A 25,473-nucleotide genomic window follows, 5' to 3' on the forward strand; every position below is an offset into this window, starting at 1 on the left:
GAGTAGCAGATTCGCGCTCTTGAATACTGAATAAGTTTGGAAATATATATCCCATATATACAGAAAAAGTTGGGATATTCAGTGCTACTAATGTGGTTGAAAATGATAATTTCAAAATAAAAATCGTCTTGTTTGTCAAAGAATCTGGTACTGAGATGACAGCGTATGTTAAATTCGAGATATAAGTTTACAGATGAGGCGGAGTAAACATTGGCCGTTGTTTCTTTAATTTCGAGTTCTGAGGGATCCAATCAGAAAAGTTTGGTTTGTTAATGGAAATAACATCATCAAATATATCTGAATTTGAAATTAAATGATCTGGCTTCTTTGATCTTATTGTATTTGGCAAGTGTCTGAAGGAACTCCGACTCGAATGAAAATATGAAGAAAGTAAGGTAATAATATTAATTTTTTTTAACCATAAACGTGTGTAGACTTCTCGGAAAAATATCTATGGAAAACGGATGTTCATATGTAATTTTACCAATATCTTAAACAAATAATGGCCATATACTTACGTGTTAGAGGACAGTTTTGAGACATCTGACCATTTTGACAGTAACATCGATTAGGTTGTACACATCTACCACCATTACAACTTTGTGTACACGTAGCTAAATATGGAAGAAATAAAAATACATGTTTTATAATTAACTAAAATTAATAATTATTATAATCAATAACTGTTGTTTTTATCAAGATTGTAAAGAGCCACTTAATTTTTTGTCACATCTATAGGCTAACTTGTAAAGCAGGATACTGTCGACTTGCATATACACTGTTGCCTCTTGGACATATGCCTCATGTTTTCTTTTATGCATCCATATACAAGTAGTACCTGTGATACCAAAAATAGTTTTCCAGTTTTCTTATGAGACCTTGTAAGTATTATCTAACTATGATAGTGAAAAGAATCAACCAAATCTTCGTTGAAATACTCAAATAGTGAACGATTTTGTGTATCTAATCTAAATTGATAATCTAAATTATCGGATGATATGCTCCAAAATGGAATGCATATCTATAAAATATAATCCAATCAATTTTACATTTTCTTACACTTTATATTATTTGCTCGCCTTTAAATTGTTTTTACTAAAAAAACAAATAATTTTAATCATCTGAACATAATCTTTACTAGTTTCACACATAACACAAGTGTCAACAAGACAAATTATAACAAACTGACCTTAAATAGTAGTAAGGTAATACTATTTAAATAAATCTTATAATAAAATACCTCAAAATACTTCTATAAGCATAAGGTTACTTTTGTATCAAGTTTTATACATTGAAAGTTAACACTGACGTTATAATTTATTCACTTCAAACACATTTCATTCCCACTTAAGCAGGCTGACACATACCATGTTACTTCTGATCAAGATATATACATCCCACCAGCAGTGCTTAAGTTGGGGACAGTAAAAGCAGATCTGATACAGACTGGAAAGACTGGTTAGTCTCAGTGATGAAAATAACTTGAATTAGTCAGTTGCATGGGACAGGGCGGTCGTTATGGATTCTTTGTAAAGTTTTACCACTGCTTCTGATTTTTTATGACAAATATCCATTTAAGAAATTTCGCTACCCCAAAACCGACTTGAAAGTACAGTTTTAGAACTTTTAATGATGTTTACTAAATTATATCCGTTTCACGGATTTTTCTCAGTCCCTGATTGTTTTAAAGTCATACTATATATAAATGATGAATTATTCAAAAAGATTTACCAATTTCACTGAAATGTTTATATTTTTCTGAAACTTATATCCGAAAAAAGATATGATTCTTTCTTTATTTAGACTTTTTTTCACATTAGTCCAAAGATAACAAAGATCCATTGACTGTCATTAGTTGATATTTGTCATAGCCTTTTTTCGTTTACTGCTTAATGAATCCGACCGTTTGATTCTTCTGAATTTTAGTATGCATTTTTGAAACTCCTTCAACGCCATAAACTTGTCATTGCGATGACCCGTACTTGTGTACCCCCTAATTTTGATAATTGTTCCTCCTTAGTTATCCACATATACCCCTCAGCTGTCAACTATATCATCTGTCGTCTTCCAGACAATAGTATCAAAGTTATTTATTTTTGATCCTGTTGTAACAAATTATCTATTCACTATACTCTTAACTCCGTTTGGAACAAATACTGATTTCTTTTTCCAGTGTAAATAACATTCTAAAATATTGATTTTATTTGGACATTATAAAGAAATTTCTACTCCATGTCAAAGTGGTGGATTTTTTTGTTTGTTTAATTTTTATGCATACCTGTTTTATAAAATTACTCTTTGTATAAACAAACCCCAAAATATTAAAAGGTTTGAATGCAAGTACTAGTACTAGTAATTTACGTGCATTTTTTTTTTAACATTTCAATTCGTAGTTCAGCTGTGCATACAAAAACGTGGAAAATTGGTTTCAATAGACAGTACTAGTATTTGAAATAAGATTATGCGAAGTCTTCCCACTCCTATTCCTTCTATTCAGATTATGCATCAACACGATTTTCCGAAAATTGTTTAGAAATTCAAAGTTTCTTATGAAACAAGCTTAAATTAGTGAAAACAAAATAAAAAAGAAGGCATTTCATTACAAGACCAAGAAAATAACATTTATTAAAATGAGTATAAAAAAAGTAATTGTGTTTCATTGCATATCTTAGAAGACGCCAAAAAAAACCAATAGAAATACAAAAACATAAGCAAGTTGCATGAAAAAAAAACCACCTATAAACCTGCATGAAAGTTAACTCAAGAGAAAAAAATCATCACAGTGCGTACAGTTAAATTTGCAACCTTAGAAATACTTTTCCCAACTTGCGATAATAGAATAGCTTTGTTAGTGCATATAGTTAGGTGTGCACACATTGACAATTCATTTGTTTGTTAAATCTGGTGTTCTATAATACCATGTCCGCACAGAAGTTCACCTGCCAATCACATATATGTCGTGTACAAGTTGCGATTTTGTACAGGTTATAACATGTACAAAATTTTTGTACATGTTATAACTTGTATAATGCAAAAATACAAGTTATAACATGTACAAAAGTACCTCATACATGTTATAACCTGTACAAAAAATTGCTTAAAAATGGTTTTAACTTGTACAAAATTTAAGATAAATCTTACTGAAGTAAAATATACATTTGAATTCACCAATGCATAAAGAACAACAATTAATAGGCCAGACCGTGTTTTTTTCTGTAGAGGAGAATGATCACAAAATTTAAGAAGTATATGTTTCATGACTTATGTTGGCAAAATGTGTTTTCATGTAATTGTATGTTTTATGCAGTCCATCATGGCTTAAATAAGTGTGACACTATTTACTAAAAGCTTGCATTTCCTCAATGACAATTACATTAGATAGAGATAACTAAATTCTTCCAAAAAAATTTAAGAACAATGCCTAATAATTTTGAGTAAAACTCCTCCCTCTTGTTGTCTTATATGCTTACACTGTAAAAGCAAGAGAGAGCTGAAATAGTTTTCATTGGACCACGCTTCAATATCTTTGGAACTTAACTCTTCAACATTTTTGGCCTTCAGCATGACTTATGTAAATTTATAACTCAATTTGTTTTTTTACAAACTATAAGATCATTGCACGAGGCGAATTTCATTTTGATGTTTTAAATATATATCCTCTACTTTGAAAGCATGTATTTTTGGCCTTTGGATGTTGTCTGCTCCATGGGCGGGTTGTTGTCTTTTAGACACATACCCCATTTCCATTCCAAATTTTATTTGTAGACACATCTATCCTGGCCATCCTCTTATGTCTTTAAGTGTCAACTAGATTAAAAGTATTTTACTATTGCCTTCAAAGTGGACACTCACAATTATAATTCATCAAATAAAGATATGTCCATAGATAGTCATAAGAGGATCTAAAAAATATCGTATGACTTGTCTACGGAATGCTTCGTAATACAGACCCCTGGACATTAACTGTATCAAAAAAGAAGAAAACACTCAAACATGAAGGAATAATAAAAAAGTTAATAACATCTATTGCAATAATAGAAACATTTTTTTTTTTTTCAATTTTGTACAAGTTGAAACCATTTTTAAGCAATATTTTGTACAGGTTATAACATGTACGAGGTACTTTTGTACATGTTATAACTTGTATTTTGGCATTATACAAGTTATAACATGTACAATATTTTTGTACAGGTTATAACATGTACAAAATCGCAACTTGTACACGACATATATACAACAATGCTATAATATCACAAAAAATCTGTCGACTTAATTGCCAAAACAAATTAGAAGAAAATTCAAGAAAATTACCATTGTACAATATACCCTTTAGGCTTAAATAATGAAATTTACTGTGCAGTTTTTTAATACAAGTACAAATTATATTCCATAGATGAAGGTTTTCGTTCGTGGATGGAATATGTCTAAAAATAAAGTGGCCACTATACGACAGTTAGGAATGATCGAGTTCGTAAGGTACGTAGAAATTTATTGGCAACCGCGTGGAAATCAAAATACACTACAATTTAACACATCGACAAGCAACACATCGAATTATAACTGTAGTTTTTTTTTAATTTTAAACAAGCACACTCAAATGTTGCAAGATCGATAAGAAGGCCAGTAATGCCATCTGGAAAAGAGGAACAAACTGTTTATCGTGTAGTGGTAATTTACAACTTCCGAAGTAAAGGTTGTCAGTTCTCCTAACTTTCCCGAAGTCCAGCGTTTGATTGCCGAGTTTTGCCCTTGTATGAAAGTTGAGCAAATTTTTCGTCGATACATATAGTTGCACTTAGATTTTGAATAATTTTATCTTTTTGAAGTGCAATGTATGTATATACCGGTATTTATTCACGATCGTGACACACAAATACAAAATAGTTTGGCTAACTCTACTAGTAAGGTAAAATAATAATTTGTGTATCAATTGTTGAATCACTACATGTACATCTTTAGACAATGGCAAAGGTCATTGCTGTATGATAAAAAATACTCACGAATTATGCAGCTATAACTGCCGGGAGTTCTTGTCCAACCACGACAACAGTATCGTCTAGATAATGGTCCACAAACCTTCCTGCAATGGGAAGTTATTCGTATGAATAAAGTCAATTTAAACAAACAAACAAATATCGTTAAAAAAGAGAATTAAGTATGTACACAAAATAAGTTACTGATATGCATAATTAACAAATGTCATAACGAAAAAAAAACCTTGTTAAATTCAACTAACGAAAAATCGTACATTGGGATGATAAGTTTAGTATTACCGGTATCTACTTTAACAATAAGGCTTATTATCAAAATTATATTGAAATACTAATAATTGGAATCATGGGTTAGAGTGAACACAAAAAGTGCAAATATATATATAAAAAAAAGAAGAAGATGTGGTACGATTGCCAATGAGACAACTCGCCACAAGAGACCAAAATGACACAGACATTAATTAACAACTATAGTTTACCGTACGGCATTCAACAATGAGAAAAACCCATACCGCATAGTCAGCTATAAAAAGTCATCGTCCCAAAACAAAATTGCTCTCATGCAATGTTCAGGGTTCCAGATCATGCTGCATTAAGGATTCTATCAATGCAAAGAAACATGAACTGTTGCGAATCGTATCACTGTCAACAAGTAACTTTCATAATATTAAACGTTATGAACGAAATAGTATGAAATAACTCAAACCAATTTTCTTCAGTCTTGGTATGTATACACATACAATATAACGAGTTATTCAGTGCAAGAAAGTTCAAAATATAAAGATCAAAGATGAATGTACGGCTAAAACAACAAAGTTGATACAATCATTGGAAATTGTTTGTATCAAACCTGGAATACCTACAGTGACCCCTTTAAATATTATCACAGACTTTCCGAATAATAAGCAATAAAGTGACTTTCACATAGTTCCAACTGTAAATGTAAATGATTTATAGATAGCGATTCTGGTTTATTTTTAAGATTGTAGGTTAAATGTCAAGCAGCAATTTTGTTTTAATGACACGTGCGTGACAGTCTAGCAGATTAATGAGCAGATCTTTGGCTCACTGCAGCAAATAAAAATGTCAACAGACATTCTATGTTTATGCAAAGTAAGTGTCTTTTTTAAACGAAGACATACTATTTTTACCCACAACCACATGTAGGGATTTGTACTGTTATCGTATGAGATTTATTTATGTGATTATGACTAGAATTGTCGGTGAACTCACAAAAGACACCAATATTCTATACAAAGCACAAATATGTCGTCATTCATCTAGCTCAAAAACGAACCAAACCTTTAAACAAACTTATTTAAAATGGATATATTTACGATATTGTTTAAGGTTATTAAAGATAGCATTTGTTTTGGAATGGCTATTGATTCATTCATAGGGTCTTTGCAAGAGGTGTCAGTAACTGCTAGTTGTCCTTTGTTGATTTACGTATCATTGTCATTTTGCTTATTATTTTTCGGTTACCTATTCTTTAATTGGACTGCTTTTAAAGTTAGTTTTACTGTGCGTTTGGCTGTGTGTTTCTTTATTCTACAATGGCTAGATGTACAAGTTTAACACCTCCGCATTTATACGCCTGTCTCGAGTCAGGAGCCTGTGTTTGTTAATCTTGTATATTTTTTTTTTATTAAAGTTTTGGATCATTCATATGATTTGGAGTTGAGTATGGCGTCCATTATCGCTGAACTAGTACACATCTTTGTTCAGGGGCCAGATGAAGCCAACCTCTGTGTTGGGAATTTTCTCGCAGTGTTGAAGACTCATTTGTTGACTTGGAACGTTTTTTACTCTTGGGTCAATACCGTCTGGTTGTTGTCCGATATAATGACTTTTCTTTACTTAAAAGTTAACTAATTGTCGGTAATCTTTTTTTCTGTGAAGTTCCATTCCAGAGATAGCTCACCGTCTACCAGTAAATATCATTTGACATGACTTTGATATCTGATGTGGATAAAAAGTCATCCTACAGCAACCTGTATTAAACAGATATACTGATATTTAGACCACCAATACAGGCTAATAGAGTTAAAGTTGATGACCCGATAAGGACATCTTAATTTCTTAAGATAAATCGCTGAAGAAAAAGGCGGACATACATACAACGAGACTGGGGCGGAAAAATTTGACAGGTCACATAAACGGTAATAGATAGCGAACGTTCGGTAGCCTTAACCGGTTATCTAAAAAGTGCTGAATAAGCTTAACTGGTGATATATCAATAGGAGAAAGATCGAGTGCTATTTAATAACGAAATACTGAAGTAGTTATAATTAAATCTAAATATTTAAAAATGCAGAATATTGAAATACTTGTTCATTAATGATGTATTATGCTAAAATAGCAGGGTCGAATATAATAAACGTGTCTTTGACTAGCGATTGAAATATGTGACATGAAAATTGTAAACTAATATCAGTTCATTATTAGTTTTTTTTCAGCTGACTACTAGATTTGACACCCTCTATCTATTAAAAATGTACGGTTGCACATATTTGAATGATTGGGGTCTACCCCCGTCTATTTCAATATTGAATATGAACTTTTACTACGGGATGATTAACGTTCTTGACTACATTTAATATGAACAACTGAATTAGATATGTATTATTTAATAATAATATGATCGCGGTTGGTTGATAAATTATCACCTAAAACGACAATATTGTGACAATGGCATGTGACGGATATATCTCGAAATGAAACAGTATAATACAGATATTTATATAAAGAACAAAAATGGAAATGTTATGTATTAAACTGAGGAAATGTTATGTATTAAACTGAGGAAATGTTATGTATTAAACTGAGGAAATGTTATGTATTAAACTGAGGAAATGTTATGTATTAAACTGATGTTCATTATAGGGAAGCATAAACTTACAGAAGATCTTCAGACTAACTATGGCAATCTCTTAGCATTATCACACCCAAACAAAAGGGTATGCGGGACATTTTAATATAAACTATTAGGGTAACCAATGCATCTTATGTCAGACACACATATTTATATAGGTATTGATATGATAGGCAAACATTGATTGATTGGTTGGTGACTGCTTAACATCCAGTGGCAAATTTGTCATGCAGGATAAGGACCAGAACACATTTACAATAAATACAGAAATGTCATTTTCTTTGCAACAGGCCACCATGGGCTTTTAACACACAGAGAGCGTGGCATTATCTCTAATCGAGGCATTGGATCTAGCTTCTTCTCTTCTGATACTTATACATGCCGCATCGCTAAACAGACACCCTACTTTGGCAAGGGTTCTTTGGCCGGTCGGAAGATATTTCTATTTTCCAGGGGTGATGCATCTTATGAATAAATTAAATATATATTTATTGATACATTTTAAACTTTTCGAAAAAACTAAGGATTTTATTATCCCAGGAATAGATTACCTTAGCCGTATTTGGCACAACTTTTTGGAATTTTGGTCCTCAACTTTTTACTTGTTTGGCTTTTTAACTATTTTGATCTGAGCGTCACTGGTGAGTCTTATGCAGCAGAATCGCGCGTCTGGCGTATTGAATTATAATCCTGGTACCTTTGATATGCATATGGCTTTAATATGATATAAAAACGCAAATGCAGTGGTGTGTTCTAAAATTGTAAAACTGTAATTTTACCGGTAGAAGAAAATAGAAATTGCAGCTGGAATATCCACCAAAGATATTAAAAGGCATTCATATGCATATGTGGAGAATATTTCAATACCATCACTCCAATAGCAATGTTAGTTTCGTGTTATGATAAAAATACCCCTAATAAAACCCCAAATCAAACAAAACTACCAAATTCAAAAGATATTTACATGTAGCAACCTATACATGTAGTTGCTTAAACGTGCGACATTTATCTGGTGCATGGATAGTTATAACTTATAACACAATCAGAACACACTCCCTTAGTACCTCGGTATGATATAAAGGTTATCGTATCTTGTGGGCTCCAAAATTAGGCAAGAAACCACATCCCGACAAAGGGCACAAGTATTCAACTATTTTCTGATAGTCCTCTTGTATATAATTTTGGGTTAATTGCACTTGACATCTTTCGTCAACTTTAGTTGATAATTTCTATAGATATAGATTACCAAAAATGTTCATAACAGTTTTGGTACCTTGAAATTCTATATGAAGTTAAGTGCATATGATAAAAGTATATCATTTATATCAAACCTAACGATATTTGTATTTTGTAGTTGACAGCTTTTTATATTGTCAAATGACCGTGTAAATAAATGTTTTAAAAAATAAATACACATAATCAGACTTTTATCGTTATACATTGATTCTTCATTCGATTATGTTGACATATTCATACATCTATCAAAAACTCGCCAATCTTGTCAATGGTTTTATTTTAAAAGACACCTTGAATTTTGTCTTTTGTACAATTTGATGTTTATTGTAACCCAAATTGATAATAGTTTCTGTTTAATCATTTCATATTTTGAATCTGAGTTGTTCATTTATAGAAAATGTTCAAAGACTGCATGGTGACGTGTTTCCATTATTGATGTTGGTGGATTGCGGCCTCATTTGCGTGTATCTCACTTCTCTTCTTTTATTCATAATTATTATTTTACGACCCATGTCTTACTGATTATAAGCTAGTTATACGTTCGAGCTCACGATCATCGAATGAACAATTGAAACTTTATTTGATTTTTAAACCAATACCTTATAAAGTTTGAAAAATCACTTTGTTTATCCATTAGAGAGCGATACTTGATAGAAGGTTATGTCAATTTGTGAAAACAAATGACAAAGTATTTGCTTCAAAGCCAATGTCAACGACTTAGACAAGCTCTACAATTCCTTCATCAAAGACATCAAGAGTTTGTTTTGCTTTAACTGATAAAATAAGAAATATGTCCCAAATAAAATTATTTGATTCTCTTAGTATATTCGAAGCAATTTTGTGACAAGAATATTGAAAGACTTTAGTTGTTAATGTCTGTGTCATGTTGGTCTTTTGTGAATAGTTGTCTCATTGGCAATCATACCACATCTTCTTTTTTATATTTTGTGTAGAGTAGCGTTACTAAAAGCGACAGTAAGTCTAATATATTTAGGAACATAATACATTGTATATTTATATAAGTGCACAAATTAATTTCACAAACACTTTTTGATTTGAGGCATCTTGCTATTTAAAAATGATAAGAATGATATAGATTTTCTACGAATTTGTTTAGGAACCTTTAAGAATGCAGTCTGTGATAGTAACATGAATTCGCATTACTAGTCTTATCCAAAGTCTTATATATATATATATATATATATATATATACACGGAGTACTTTTGCTTTTAAGAAATATGAATCTTTGAATATTTTTTTTTATAGTTATCAGAACTTTAACTTAACAAGATTTCTATATATCTTTATTGTGAGCTATAATTCTCAAATTTCTTATTTGAAATCCACACACTCTACAGAGCATAGAATTTATTTGTTTTTTTCTCATGATTTTTTTCACTAATGCTTGGAAGAACATTTGGAAAGGCTAATGCTAAATATCAATCAATCTTCGCGAGCAGTATATCATAACACAGGAGTTCTGCTGTGTTTATCTCTTGGCTAATTATTTTTCAGTTAAAAAAAGCAGAAATACAAATATCTTTGATATTGTAACAATAACATAATTTATTTATATAAAGTTAACCCTACACTCAACGCAGTCTACGTTTTATTATTGTGATTCAGTGCTACAGATGTTTTATTATTGTGATTCAGTGCTACAGATGTTTTATTATTGTGATTCAGTGCTACAGATGTTTTATTATTGTGATTCAGTGCTACAGATGTTTTATTTTCTCAGCACGTGCTTACAGGGGAGACGGCGGAAGCGCAATATAAATTTCGATACTTAGAAACCTCTCAATACATGCAATAGTTATCACGATTTATCTGTCATCTTTTAATTACTAGAATACTTAAACAAGATATCACAAATATTATAAAAAAGATCTTTGTATACTATAATATTTAATTCTGTGAGATTATGCAAAAATTTAAGGTGTTTTACAACAGAAGTATTTTTCGAAGGAGGCGAATAACTATAAAAATTTAAGGGCGTATGAATGTCGGCGTGTCAAGTATAAGATGGATGGATTGAAATATTATCAGCATTGAAATATCAGAGAACTATGATACCTGATAAAGCTTATGTTGTGAAATTTTGAAATTTCCACTATGTACATGATGTATGCAACAAGTTCATAAAATCAATTTTAGAATTTCAAAGGCACAACCCCGAAGCATTTTAATAGAAAAAGTTTATGTTATTCTTTTCCTGCCGAACACAATTATATAAAAATAAAATCACTTCCAGCTACAAAAAAAAAAAGAAAAGAGAATTGAATCCTGGTACCTTTATTGACCTTCTACACCTACTTGTGTTAAACCCCACCACCATGCATTGGCCGTTTTGTTCCAGAGCTCATTACAATCATGTCACAACTTTAACCATAAAATTGAGAATAGAAATGGGGAATGTGTCAAAGAGACAAAAACTCGACCATGGCAGACAACAGCAGAGACCACCAATGGGTCTCTGGTGCAGCGAGAAACTACCGCACCAGGAGGAGACATTCGGCTGGCCCCTTAACAAATACGTTACTAGTTCAGTGATAATGGACGTCATACAAAACTCCGTATTAAATATACACATGAAACCAAAATTAAAAATCATACAAGACTAACAAAGGCCAGAGGCTTCTGACTTGGGACAGGCGCAAAAATGCGGCGGGTGTAACATATTTTTTTATATCTCAACTCTTCCCTTATACCTGTAGCTAATGTAGAAAAAAACAGTCGCACAACAATACACATATTAAAACTCTGTTTAAGAAAAGTCCCGAGTCCGATCTCAGAAAAGAGAACAAAAGCAACTAAACAAAATGATAATAATTCATAAATTATCAAAGGAACATTAGCAGTTACTGACATGCCAGCTCCAGACTTCAATTAACTGACTGAAAGATTATGTCTTTATCATATATGAGTATCGTGCACAATCCCTCCCTTTAGGGCTTTAGTATTATACCATCATAGCATATATGAGAAGAACATATAGCCCGTGTCAATAGCGTGCTAACACAAAAGATCATTGATGCACTTTCAGAATTTATAAAAAATTCATTGAATGGTAAAAATTATTTTAAAACATCGAAATCAAAGGCACAGGTGGCATGAACCAAACATATTTGAGACGTTTTTTTTTAAAATTTTCAATACTGAACTTCGTAATTAAATAGACCAAAAAAAATCGATGGTAAAAATGTTTCACAGAAAATCCAAAACTTAATTAAAAAAAAAGAAAAAAAAGGAATAGCTGATCAAACCAAAAGGAAGAAAACGTATATACAAAGTCGTGGTGAATCAGAGCTTTGCACGCATGTTGGAAATATATTCCTTAATTTGAAATAATTTCCAAAACTTTGTAACAGTAAGTTTCAAGTACATGTACGTGATAATATCAGTATCGAAGTACTTGTTACTTGGCTGATTATGACCCCAGGAACTAAAATATTCCACCAGCAGAGATATCGATCCAGTTTGATTTTGCAATTTGGTTACTGACTTTCTGCTTTTGAATTTTCCTTGGATTTCGGTATTTTTGTTTTATAACTTTTTATATAACAATGATTGTATTTCGTCACAAGAAACAATTCATAATGTTGATAACTTATATTAAATCTGTACGCCATTTGTTAAACACAACAAACATTAGGTAGAAAACAGTGATGTAGGCGTTAAAGTATAACTTATCTAAAAGATTTATTTCACGAAAAGATGTTCTCAACATGTAGGTTTTGCTTTTTCTTTAATCCTTGCTATCTTTCATTAAGTTCCGTTTGTAAGTCTGCTCGCTGATTGATGGCATTTTGATAATATTTATTGTTGAAACTTATATAATGCACATGTACTTGACGGGATTATCTGAACGATGAAAAAGAAGGTGCATCGGTTTTAAAATATTCTTAACCTCCAATAACACAGGAAGGGGAGCAGCACTGTTTTTTTTAAAAGAGTTAAAAGTTTGTTAATATAACCATCAGTTAATTTTTGTTTGTTTGTTTATTTCCTTTTAAGAATTCCCAAAAACTTATAAAGCAATTAACACAGATTTCCGAGAATTTACTTTTGTTCAATTCGCAGTTTGTCTTCATTTCCTTTTATCTACCCGCTTTTAAAAGTCCATAAATCGATAAATTGATAACATTGTACTAAAAACTAACCATACAACAAAAGTCGAGCAAAGTTTTTTTTTGGGGGGAGGGGGGGGGGGGGGGGGGTGGTAAACAGCCCAATAACGCCCAATTCTACTCAAATTTACTTCATGATTTAGGCAATCGATCAATAGTTAAAATCTTGTAAGAATACACAAATGCAATGAGGTCTTAACATGTTCTACAGTATAAACACACTTAACATGTTCTACAGTATAAACACACTTGACATGTTCTACAGTATAAACACACTTGACATGTTCTACAGTATAAACACACTTGACATGTTCTACAGTATAAACACACTTGACATGTTCTATACAGTATAAACACACTTGACATGTTCTACAGTATAAACACACTTGACATGTTCTATACAGTATAAACACACTTAACATGTTCTACAGTATAAACACACTTAACATGTTCTACAGTATAAACACACTTAACATGTTCTACAGTATAAACACACTTGACATGTTCTACAGTATAAACACACTTGACATGTTCTACAGTATAAACACACTTGACATGTTCTACAGTATAAACACACTTGACATGTTCTACAGTATAAACACACTTGACATGTTCTATACAGTATAAACACACTTAACATGTTCTACAGTATAAACACACTTGACATGTTCTATACAGTATAAACACACTTAACATGTTCTACAGTATAAACACACTTGACATGTTCTACAGTATAAACACACTTAACATGTTCTACAGTATAAACACACTTGACATGTTCTACAGTATAAACACACTTGACATGTTCTACAGTATAAACACACTTGACATGTTCTACAGTATAAACACACTTGACATGTTCTACAGTATAAACACACTTAATATGTTCTACAGTATAAACACACTTGACATGTTCTACAGTATAAACACACTTGACATGTTCTATACAGTATAAACACACTTAACATGTTCTACAGTATAAACACACTTGACATGTTCTACAGTATAAACACACTTGACATGTTCTACAGTATAAACACACTTGACATGTTCTACAGTATAAACACACTTGACATGTTCTACAGTATAAACACACTTGACGATTGATAGAATGTTAAGTGTAGTATTTATTGTAGCTTAACACAAAATTATGTAACACATGTTATTTTGCGAGTTTTGTTGTAACAAATTCTATCAAAGAAAATGCGTATACATTGTCCATTTGACATACATGTACATTTATCTTCATTTTCGTTAAAAAAAAAATCACTTCAGGAATGACTGTCTATGAAGAAATAACATAAAAAATTTGGTGCACAATGAATAACGCGCGTACAGTGTGCACCACATTGTTTATGTTAATTCGAATAGACAGAAAAAATATTAGTAATTTCTTATAATTTAATTCTAAATTCCATTTTAAATCGTAGAAAACCACGAAAAAAACGTTGATGACGTCACAGTCACACGACTAAATTATGTTTATGGGCTCATAACAAAATAACGCCAGCCAATCAGAAGACGCGTTACATTCAAAATTAAATTATTAGCACATATTGTATAAAAACGTTTTCAACGGATAACAACAACAAGCATTGAAATAAGATCACCAACAAGGAAACTTGCAAAACTAGGTGTTCAGGTTGAACTAGTTTTTTTCACTTTTCAACCCTCCTAATTTGCGTCTTGTCTTGATCAGTTAAAGAACAAAGATACACCATAAGTCATAAAACTTGTGTAATAAAAATCTGTTAGAACATTACAGTTGATTATATCGGTATTGCAGAAACCGAAAACACATCAAATGTTAACGATATTACATAACAAGTTAACGTTGAATGTTCGCAATATTAACATGTTGATAAATTAACTCGCGCCTCGAGTGAGCACAGCAGACGAGCTCAAGAGAAATAAAAAGATGTGGCATGAGTTCCAATGAGACAACTCTCGACCCAAGCAACTCTATTTTGTATTCAAATGTTAAACAGATGACAAAATTATAATGCTGTTCGAAGAATCTTACATTAAATGTATATTATCAGTTTTGAACTAAACAATTATAGTGATATCTTTCGTAACAAGCTAAAAGGTATATTTGTTTTAATTAACAAGTTCGGGACGGTGAAAAGTTGCTGTCAAAGGTATTTTATAAAGGACAAAACAAAACCACAACATAGAATTTCATAAAGAGTTTGACAGGGTAGTGTCTGGTTTTCATTAAAGCGTATTGTTGGGTCGCTGTTCTAATAATGTTTTCCTAAAATCTCACTTAGGATCAAAACCATGTGGTTTGTTTAATATTTGCTAAATCATCATGAAAATAATCGAAATACTTTTGGCCGATATCAGCAGTAAAATACGAGAATACACACTTAACATATTTTGAAGATATGTTAAAGGGTTAAAAATAAGCGAAAGTTTACATAAACAGATAAGAGGCCTTAAAATTCGACACTTGCTGAAAATATTTACAACAAGTATTGTGAAACCATTCAAAAGATTAATATCTTAAACAAATAAAGTCAGACATAGTGAGAACTAGGTACTTTAAAACGAAGAATATTCAATGTTTCTAGTTCATACGTCTAGGGTAAGGCGAATTGATCGTATTAAACTATTGGACATACAGACCCAGAAATAATCCGTTTGAATGAGAACATTTTGACTTGGTCCATTTAACTTTTAATTGTACTTACATCAATTTTGGACAAATATTGTATCAATATAATGGAGTGTTTTGTTGACAAACTTTATTGTAGAAAATTTATTTTCCTTCGCAATAAGAATCGTCAATTGTATACTTTTGCACCTATTATTTATTTTTTCATCGGAGCGATTTATTTGGTTTATAACTTGTTGATACAATTAACTTCGTTATATCTGCACACTAAACACACATTTAAAATATCCGCTTCTTAAACCCCTAATCGTATTTTAATGAAAGTGTTTCAGAATCGTTGCATTGTGTTCCTTTTCTTTGTCTCAATTATTTTATGGGCTTTCCTTAGTAAACCATTGACTATATGCTATGGACGGGGGCACGATTTTGTTTGCTTTCCTCGTAAATTCTATAGTATTTCATCTATATTTCCACTTTTTCGGCAATGAAAGGTTTTTGTTAAATGAGATGTGGTAATTCTGAAATATTTGTTTATCGATAGAACCCATATACTCTTTTGAACTTTTTACTCTCCATCAAAGTGTTAAAAGACTGTTAAAAACAGGTTTCTCGTACAGGTGATTTTCATCTGTACTAATTATTTTATTTTTATTGAATGTGAAAACTTTATCTCAAAAAGTGGCAATATGTCTTTTTCCTGTCAAAATATGATGTTAAACAAGTTACTTTAATTTCTATAGTACGCTTTCATGGTGCGTTTTGTACTGTAAGAAGCACACTTAAAACATTTCAACAAACACAAAAATTGCATGGTGCGACTGACGATGTACTTTAAACATGACAGTTATAATCACGCAAAGATGAAATGTAAAATTAAAAGATTCCAAAATGCAAGAAAGAGTAAAAGGACCTATACCCCGTATTTTATACAAAGGATCAAAATTATAAAAAAAGACCTACCCCGAATTTTATACAAAGGATCAAAATTACAAAAAAAGGCCTACTCTCCTCCGTATTTCATACAAAGGATCAAAAATTATAAAATAGACCTACCTCGTATTTTATACAAAGGATCAAAATTATGAAATAGGCCTACCCTGTATTTTATACAAAAGATCAAAATTATAAAATAGACCTACCCCGTATTTTATACAAAAGATCAAAATTATATAATAGACCTACCCCCGCAGTCTGGAATTGGGATCATCCCGCTGCCAGCTATATCTTTCGTCTCTCTGCAAGCCACGTTCGTTCCAGGAATGAATAATATCACAGAAAAATGCAAGAAATATGAAAGACAATTCCAAAATATTGCACATTTTTAGGAATTACAAAAGAACGGTATTTTTCTTATAACAATTTAAACCTCCATTCAACATTTAAAATACTGTTTAAATTCTTTATTTACACTAGTTCTCCTATCGACAATCGTATGTGTTGAAATCGAATAGCTCTCTTGATTATATCATTTCGGAAGTCGAAACACATTAATATTCAAACGTTCAAATTTTGTTTGCTTTTTTTTGTATATTTTTTTCACAATGCACGATATATTCCAACTGTCATTGAGGATGTTGATTAGATTACAGTATCAAAATATATATCCCTTTCTATTTATCTCTACCCTTCATTATCCTTAGGTTCAGATAAATTGAGTACTTTCAACTACTGTTCACTGATAATACGACCAAACAGTAACTTATATTAAGATTCTTACTACCAACGTAGGTATTTCCGTTCCCATACTCTCACTGATCTCCAAATAATTTCTTTTTTTCTCATCGACAATTTTTAATCACAACCCTCTCAATTTTGATGGTAGCGAGAAGTTGTAAGTCACGACGCTCTGAGTGTTACGTTTAATCTTACAGTAGAGGGGAAAGTAAAGTTATAATCACTACGGGAACTCGCTGTAAAGTAGATAAACCTATATTTCTTATTTATGAAGATTCAGGTGGACGATTTCAATGTGAATTTAATTACATGTTAGGATTAGAAGTTAATTTATTAAAGTAACTGTTTCGTACAGAAAATAAATCACATAGGTTCATCAAATATTTTTAACAAAAACGTTACAAATTTACAATCATTTCATATAATATATGGAGTAACCGTCCACATTATTCTCACATTGTATATCGTAATCATGAAGTTAAATCAGAATATAAAAGTTTAAAACACAAAGGAATACTTTATTGTAGTATCATAAAATGTCACTATTTAAAGTAATAAAGTCTTGACCAGTTATCGTTAAATACCGTCTTCAATTTAAAGAATAAAAGAAACCGGTATCATCTCATACATGGTTCGTCGACTTATTAAAAGCTACTTTATAACACGTACAAATTGGTGTCAACTTTTCTAAATCAAATGTGAAAAGTAAATTTAACAAATGAATTCTCTAATGAAAAATAAACAGATGGGTTTAACTTTTTATATATCAAAGAAATTATCGGTTCAAATAAGCAACGTCTGAAGACAGGTGTGATGTTTCTAAATAGTTTTTGCTTTTTTCTGTTTGTTTTGAAATTGCATACAGACTGCCAAAAATAATTCTCCAGTCAATTACGCCAAATATAAAAAAATTCATGAATCAGAATCAGATTGAAGAGTATTTCTCATGGTAATGTATACAAATAGAAAACTTCCGATGTACCGTAAATATAAAAAAAAAAAGTCATTACTACTCTTTAGACAGATGTTTTATGCTTATATTTGATTACAGTACTGTTCTTCAAATGTAAATCCGAGAAAGTGGATAAATCATCTTTTGTTTTACTAATGTTACACTTACATGTATAAGATATATGACATTTTTGTGTGTTGGAAAAGTAAGTAGTCCACATTTTGCGGTAACCTAAATGTACGGAGACCCTAAGTGCCAAAGATGAAATAAAAAATATTTGTACGCGCGACTTTAAATCTTGTGCGCACAACTTTTTAAAACTTGTGTGCACAACTTTTTTGAACTTGTGCGCTACAACTTTTTTGAACTTGTGCGCACAACTTTTTTTAATCTTGTGTGCACAACTTTTAAACTTGAGCGCACTATTTTAAAACTTGAGCGCACAACTTATTCCGACGTAGTCGGTATAGTTTCGGTTTGTGCCCTTTGAACTTCAATGAAGGACGCTTAACTATGGCATCAGAATACGCATGCTCGAAAATCCTTTCTGTGATTGGACAAGATTTAACCAAGATTTATATTTTTATTAAAACAATTGTTTCTCTAATAGCTCTGCATCTATGACAGCTGTTTATTCGGGACAATTATATAATTTTTAATGTAAACGTTGTTGTACGAACGTACATAACTTTTAGAACGCACATACGCATGTGAGATTTCCGCGGGGTTTTGGTGAATGTAAACAGAAAGATATGAGGACCGAATACTGAACACAAACAGAGAGAACGTTATCATATACTCAAATAATGCGTCGGATATCTTTTTTAAAGATAGTTCTTGTTTAATCTTGTGCGCACAACTTAAGGGGGTCCGTATAAATGGTACGCAGTCTTTTGAACTTGGAAGTACATGTAGTTTTCTCAAATTTTATTTCATACAATCTAGACGCGTCTTATTTTCAAATAGAATTATACTTGTACCTACCAAACTGTACAGGAGAAAACAACAAGCCATGTGTACTAACATTCGGAGTAAGATTTCTCGGATAATGTGTATATATATATCTCTGCTTTAAGCATAGGAAAAATTATGAAAAAAAATCAAGCAGCAGTATAATAAACATTACAGATAAAACTAAAAAAACCCGAAACGGTGTTCCAGATGAAAGCACTGCCATGTTGCTGAATAAAAAAATCTGGTAATTTATGTATAGACTCACTTGGTGACGAGGCATTTGTTTTGCACAAAAGAAAAGAAGAATGAGATTACGGCAACTGTAAATTTAACTTTGATAAGTTATTTATCTACTGTTCGCAATATGTAGCCCAGTATGGTATGGTATTTAAAAAAACTAGAGGCTCTAAAGAGCCTGTGTCGCTCACCTTGGTCTATGTGCATATTAAACAAAGGACACAAATGGATTCATGACAAAATTGTATTTTGGTGATGGTGATGTGTTTGAAGTTCTTACTTTGCTGAACGATTTTGCTTCTTACAATTATATCTATCATGAACTTTGCCCATTAGTAACAGAGAACTATATTTGGTAAAAATTTACATAAATTTACCAAATTAATGAAAATTGTTAAAAATTGACTATAAAGGGCAATAACTCCTTAAGGGGTCAATTGACCATTTAGGTCATGTTGACTTATTTGTAGATCTTACTTTGCTGAACATTATTGCTGTTTACAGTTTATCGCTATCTATAATAGTATTCAAGATAACCAAAAACGGCAAAATTTCTTTAAAAATTACCAATTGGAGGGCAGCAACCCAACAACCAGTTGTCCAATTCATCTGAAAAATTCAGGGCAGATAGATATTGACTTGATTAACAATTTAACTTCTGGTCAGATTTGCTCTAGATGCTTTGGTTTCATAGTTATAAGCAAAAAACTGCATTTTACCCCTATGTTCTATTTTTAGCCGTGGCGGCCATCTTGGTTGAATGGCCAGGTCATCGGACACATTTTTCAAACTAGATACCCCAAAGATGATTGTGGCCTAGTAGTTTCAGTGGAGATTTTGTAAAAGATTACTTAGATTTATGAAAAATGGTTAAAGATTGACTATAAAGGGCAATAACTCCTAAACGGGTCAACTGACCATTTCGATCATGTTGACTTATTTGTAGATCTTACTTTGCTGAACATTATTGCTGTTTACAATTTATCTCTATCTATAATAATATTCAAGATAATAACCAAAAACAGCAAAATTTCCTCAAAATTACCAATTCAGGGGCAGCAACCCAACAACCGATTGACCGATTCATCTGAAAATTTCAGGGCAGATAGTTCTTGACCTGATAAACATTTTTATCCCATGTCAGATTTCCTCAAAATGCTTTGGTTTTTGAGTTATAAGCCAAAAACTGCATTTTACCCCTATGTTCTATTTTTAGCGGTGGCGGCCATCTTGGTTGGTTGACCAGGTCACGCCACACATTTTTTAAACTAAATACCCCAAAGATGATTGTGGCCAAGTTTGGATTAATTTGGCCAAGTAGTTTCAGAGGAGAAGATTTTTGTAAAAGATTACTTTAATTTACGAAAAATGGTTAAAAATTGACTATAAAGGGCAATAACTCCTAAACGGGTCAACTGACCATTTTGGTCATGTTGACTTATTTGTAGATCTTACTTTGCTGAACATTATTGCTGTTTACAGTTTATCTCTAACTATAATAATATTCAAGATAATAACCAAAAACAGCAAAATTTCTTCAAAATTACCAATTCAGGGGCAGCAACCCAACAACCGATTGACCGATTCATCTGAAAATTTCAGGGCAGATAGATCTTGACCTGATAAATATTTTTACCCCATGTCAGATTTGCTCTAAATGCTTTGGTTTTTGAGTTATAAGCCAAAAACTGCATTTTACCCCTATGTTCTATTTTTAGAAAACTTCGGGCCAGGTGAGCTAAAAAAGATTAATTTAGCGACAGTCACATATAAAAAAGGAGATGTTGTATGATTGCCAATGAGACAACTATCCATAAAAGACCAAAATGACACAAACATAACAACTATAGGTCACCGTACGGCCTTCAACCATGAGCAAAGCCCATACCTAATAGTCAGCTATAAAAGGCCCCGATAAGACAATGCAAAACAATTCAAACGAGAAAACTAACGGCCTTATTTATTTTAAAAAAATGAAAGAAAAACAAATATGTAATACATAAACAAACGACAACCACTGAATTACAGGCTCCTGACTTGGGACAGGCACATACATAAATAATGTGGCGGGGTTAAACATGTTAGCGGGATCCCAACGCTCCCCTAACCTGGGACAGTGGTATAACAGTACAACATAAGAACGAACTATAAAAATCAGTTGAAAAAGGCTTAACTCATCAGATAGACAAACAATACAAGTGGACGTGGCCGGGTACTTATACATCATGACACAATGAACAGATCTGAGAGTACTCGCAGTTATCTACCAGCTAGTTCAAAGCCACTAACAACTAATAAAAAAATCATGCCTCTAGGACTAAACACTCAATCCGTACATGTAGCCTTTTCCAACATTTTTGGCACACAGAGATTCCATTTGGTTTTGAACAGTTCATCGAAATGATGAGTTAAATTCATTTCAACTTATTTTTCTATTTTATTCTTAAGTTGTGCTTTGAAATTACTTTCTCCAAGTAAGACCGAGGGTTGAGCGCTCACATACACATGTTTAACACCGCCTCATTATATACGTGCATCTCCCAAGTCAGGAGTCTGCCGTTCAGAAAAAGTAAAATCACAAAAATGATTGTTGTCAGAAGTTGGAAATTGTCCTTGGTTTATGTGTGTCATATTTGTTTTTTCGTAATTTATTTTGTTATAAATTAGTCCGATGGTTTTCTAAATTGATGCGTTCCCTGCTTTTCCTGTCAGGATCTTTTATAACCGTCAATACGATGTAGGTTTTTATCATTGTTGAAGGTCGTACAGTTCCTATAATTGTTAACATCCACAAGATTTGATTTTTGGTGGATAGTTGTCTCATTGACAAGCATACCACATCACATTATTTTCATATGAATAGGTATTTGTTCGTTTTAGTTATGTGTTAAAAAGAAGCCTTCATTTGAAATGATGATGGATAAAAACATACTGCAAGTATAGATTCATTCTACAGGAAAATACAACTTCTAAATTTGCTGCGTTCGATGTCTTTTTCTTGAACTACCTTAATTATGACTGCTAAAACACAATAATTTGAAAGCTAATGGTTAATTTATAAATTTTGAATGCTTAAGAGTTGTATGAAAAAAGGGATCCCCTCCAAAGAAGAATATTAAAAGCCAAAAGTAACCAAGTTAAACTTGGTTTGAGGGAGTCAGAACTTTTGAATAGTTTGTAAATGTACAAATTTGTAAATGTATCGACGGAGAATTTAACGCAGGATGGTCATGAATCACTCAAAAGTATGAAAACTAAGGCTGAAAAAATACTTGAATATCTGAGAAGAAATCTGACCAAAAGGTACCCAGAGGTACAAAAAGTATAAAGTAAAAATTGACTAGAGTTTGCTTTCAAGATCTTTTACAGACTTCAGAATCTTCACGATTTAAAATTGTCACGCTTTTGTTTTTATTGCTTTCGTCTGCCAACCTTCAAATTGCTTACTTTATTTTTCTGTTTGTTATTTTTTTTTTTCTAACAATCGCATTATGTAATAGACTTGTGGTTACTATGTTTACTACGAATTCAAATCCGACTAATTGATAATTATAGGAACCAAAAGAACGCGAAATGAATGGAAATCAGTTACATTTATATTTATACTTTGTTAGAGAGTGTGTCAAAATAATTCAATTTCCGTAGAACATAAAACATAATACCGTTACTCTAAGTTAACCTTTACCAATGCCTGTCTCTTTTTATACTACTAAGTGCAAAACTTAAGACGTTCATTCATTCATAATTTGTTTTTTCCAGCTCTTTACACTAATCTAATAACACTTATGAATTATTAACTAATTTATTACAATTTTTACAGACGACTCCAAATATTCACTTGAAGTATGTTTAGAGACAGGTTGATTGTGTTTTATAGAGTACAGACTATTACAGACAGCTGGCTTTGTTTACTGCACTATATGCAGAGATTTAGTAGATATATAGTGCAATGTCATCAGTCTCTCAAGCAATTAACGTACTTTATCTAGAATGGTGTTACATCAGTGTTAGACTTAACTTATGAAAAAGGAATATACTAGGTAGATGTACATGAAACAATGTAGTGACATAAATGTCAGGAACTTACAATGTAGCAAAAGTACAACTCTTTTAACCATGTTGTTTTGTTACAATATTGTCTGAATGCCTCTAATAATGAGCAGAGCTATCTCTATAGTAAGTACCTTGTGGTTAAAAGTTTAAGAATCTTAAGGCGGCATCCCAAAGCGAAAATATAAATTCATAAATTGAAGAGAAACTGAAAACACGAAGGTAACCGCCCCCTAAAAAATAATACAAAAAATGTCAAGTTTTTAATCAAATAATTGAAAACATAGCTTCATATTTCGCGAGTCCGACAATTTTAAGACGATGTCAAAACAAAACACAAATGTACTTTAAATGATTAATTAGAAGGAACACGCCCATTCTGTGTAGTATTTTGTATCCATCTGATGAGTTATGCCTTTTCAACTGATTTTTATAGTTCGTTCACATGTTGTACTGTTACACCACTGTCCCAGGTTAGAGGAGGGTTGGGATCCCGCTAACATAATTGACCCCGCCACATTATGTATGTCTGTGCCTTTCCCAAGTCAGGAGCCTGCGATTCAGTGGCTGTCGTTTGTTCATGTGTTACATTTGTTTTTCGTTCATTTTTTTGTACATAGATTCGGCCGATAGTTTTCTCATTAGAAAGGGGTTTACATTGTCATTTCGGGGCCTTTTATAGTTGACCATGCGGTATGGGCTTTGTTCATTGTGGAATTCCGTACGATAACTTATAATTGTTGATTTTAGTGTCATTTTAGTCTGTTGTGGAGAGTTGTCTTCTTGGCAATCGTACCACATCTTTTTTTTTTTTATATATGATACTATAGTTTACATTGCAATCGAATCATATATATACTTTTATATAGATAAAAAAACAAATCTACGTATTTTTCATGAAAACCAATCTGGAGAACTGGAGTTTAGACGTATTGTCACTTTTGGTCTTTCTGACCGGCATTAAAATTCTTATCAAAGTGGGGTGTACGTTTGGTTGTGCGGAGTATATAAGTACACAGCCACGTCCGGTCAGAATATGGATGTTAAATTCGATTTGACGTGTAGAGAGACTACCATGCTCTCTGCAAGTTAAGAACCCTTGCAACAGTTAATTTAGTGGATATTTAAGAAGCATGTTACTGGATCCATATAATAAACCTTTTTTGTCACCGACTTTCATCGCGAACACCCTCTATAACAGAACCTACCTATTGTATTTATTCTTCACTTGGTGTGGTCCTGAATGTGCATGAAATACTTGCCACTGGACTTTAAGCGACCAGCCATCAATTTATTATGGAAAGTAGACAAGCAACTATTTTCATCAATAAAGAGCATTACAATGTTATATATATATATTTTGACATTTCCTGTGTGTCCATTTTTTTATTCTACCAATTTATAAAAGGCCGTCTAGTATGTGATGTATTAGATACTGTATTCCAGTCCTATATGATTTGTATTGTAGGTGAAATATTTATTATGCAATTGTATTAAAGATAAAATTGCGGAATTCCGATTTGATGATACATACTGGCTCCTTAAAATTTAAGTATGCAAGTAATGTTATTATTTTCGTTTCGTAAAATCAGAGCAACGTCTCTGGTAGAATGGCATTACAAATTTTACTAAAGTATCTTTGAATCTAACAGTGATTCATCTATATACTATAAATCCTATTTTAATATAATCGAGAGAAAGGTACCAGCTTTTACATTTATATATACAGTAACTGATTGTAATCAAGTATCTG

At 31.9% G+C, this 25,473-nt stretch overlaps 1 protein-coding gene across 1 annotated transcript in view; it reads right to left on the bottom strand.

Moving 5' to 3' along the window:
• LOC134716885 (fibrillin-1-like) overlaps nucleotides 1-17,700 on the bottom strand; it is a 138,330-nt gene extending 120,630 nt beyond the window's left edge. The window contains exons 1-3 of the mRNA XM_063579901.1: nucleotides 17,036-17,700; nucleotides 5,001-5,080; nucleotides 519-614 (exon numbers count right to left, since the gene is read on the bottom strand). Of these exons, the coding sequence (XP_063435971.1) occupies nucleotides 519-614; nucleotides 5,001-5,080; nucleotides 17,036-17,172 (313 nt within the window). The 5' untranslated portion in view covers nucleotides 17,173-17,700. The remainder of the gene's footprint in view (nucleotides 1-518; nucleotides 615-5,000; nucleotides 5,081-17,035) is intronic.
• Between the last annotated feature and the right edge of the window lie 7,773 nt (nucleotides 17,701-25,473).

This window comes from Mytilus trossulus, chromosome 4 (genome assembly GCF_036588685.1).
Source record: "Mytilus trossulus isolate FHL-02 chromosome 4, PNRI_Mtr1.1.1.hap1, whole genome shotgun sequence".
Classification (NCBI taxonomy): Eukaryota; Metazoa; Mollusca; class Bivalvia; order Mytilida; family Mytilidae; genus Mytilus; species Mytilus trossulus.